The following is a 947-nucleotide window of genomic DNA, read 5'->3' as shown; positions in this document are numbered from 1 at the left end:
AAAAAAAAAAAAAAAAAAAAACTAAAGGAAATAATGGGTATTAAGCATTAGTCTCTAATGAGTATCAGAAAAAATAAAACTGATAAACAAATGTTTATTCACTAATTACTGTAATCATATTGATGGTAGTTGAATTTTTATTTTTTGTCACGATCAGTACTTTATCGAACTCTTAAAGTTCTTTTGAGGTGGTTAATGTCACACTTTTTTTTTATATTTTTTTTACACAAATAAGTCGTTGTTGTGTGGTGGTTGTTGTTATTGTTAGTTTTGCATTGGATGAACAATTGTTGTTGATCTTGTTACTAGTTTTACTGTTATCTTGTCACGTTGGAATGTAACAATATAGACTAAAACTCCCAAAAGTTTGAATGGTGGAGAATTTACCGAAGAGGTTATAAAAGTTGGAAACCTGGGGGAGACGGAAAAACCACAAAGCATCGATTATCATTTCTTCTAAGCATTCGAAAGAGTAAAAAAGATCAGAAATACTCTAGTTCCACAACGATGAATATTCTGTTGTTGTGCCTCTCGATTGGCGCAATCTCGGTTGTTCATGGTGAGGATCCTTACCTTTTCTTCACATGGAATGTTAGCTATGGAACCATCTCTCCCCTAGGAGTCCCCCAGCAAGGCATTCTCATCAACAACGAGTTTCCAGGACCTAATATTAACTCCACCACCAACAACAACATCGTCATCAACGTCTTCAACAACCTTGATGAACCATTGATGTTCACATGGAACGGAATCCAGCAGAGGAAGAACTCATGGCAAGATGGAACACCAGGGACAATGTGCCCTATTCCTCCTGGCAAGAACTACACGTACCACTTCCAAGTCAAGGACCAGATTGGAAGCTATTTCTACTATCCCATCACTGCCATGCACAGAGCCGGTGGTGCCTTCGGTGGCCTCCGTGTAAACAGTCGTCTCTTGATCCCAGT

General features: G+C 38.2%; 1 protein-coding gene across 1 annotated transcript in view; it reads left to right on the top strand.

Annotated features, from left to right (window-relative positions):
- Positions 1-507: 507 nt before the first annotated feature.
- The window catches only part of LOC101298155 (L-ascorbate oxidase homolog), a 1,600-nt gene continuing 1,160 nt past the window's right edge, over positions 508-947 (top strand). The window contains exon 1 of the mRNA XM_004305525.1: positions 508-945. Within this exon, the coding sequence (XP_004305573.1) occupies positions 508-945 (438 nt within the window). The remainder of the gene's footprint in view (positions 946-947) is intronic.

Source organism: Fragaria vesca, linkage group LG6 (assembly GCF_000184155.1).
Source record: "Fragaria vesca subsp. vesca linkage group LG6, FraVesHawaii_1.0, whole genome shotgun sequence".
Lineage (NCBI taxonomy): Eukaryota > Viridiplantae > Streptophyta > Magnoliopsida > Rosales > Rosaceae > Fragaria > Fragaria vesca.
This window is presented reverse-complemented; position numbering and strand designations above follow the sequence as displayed.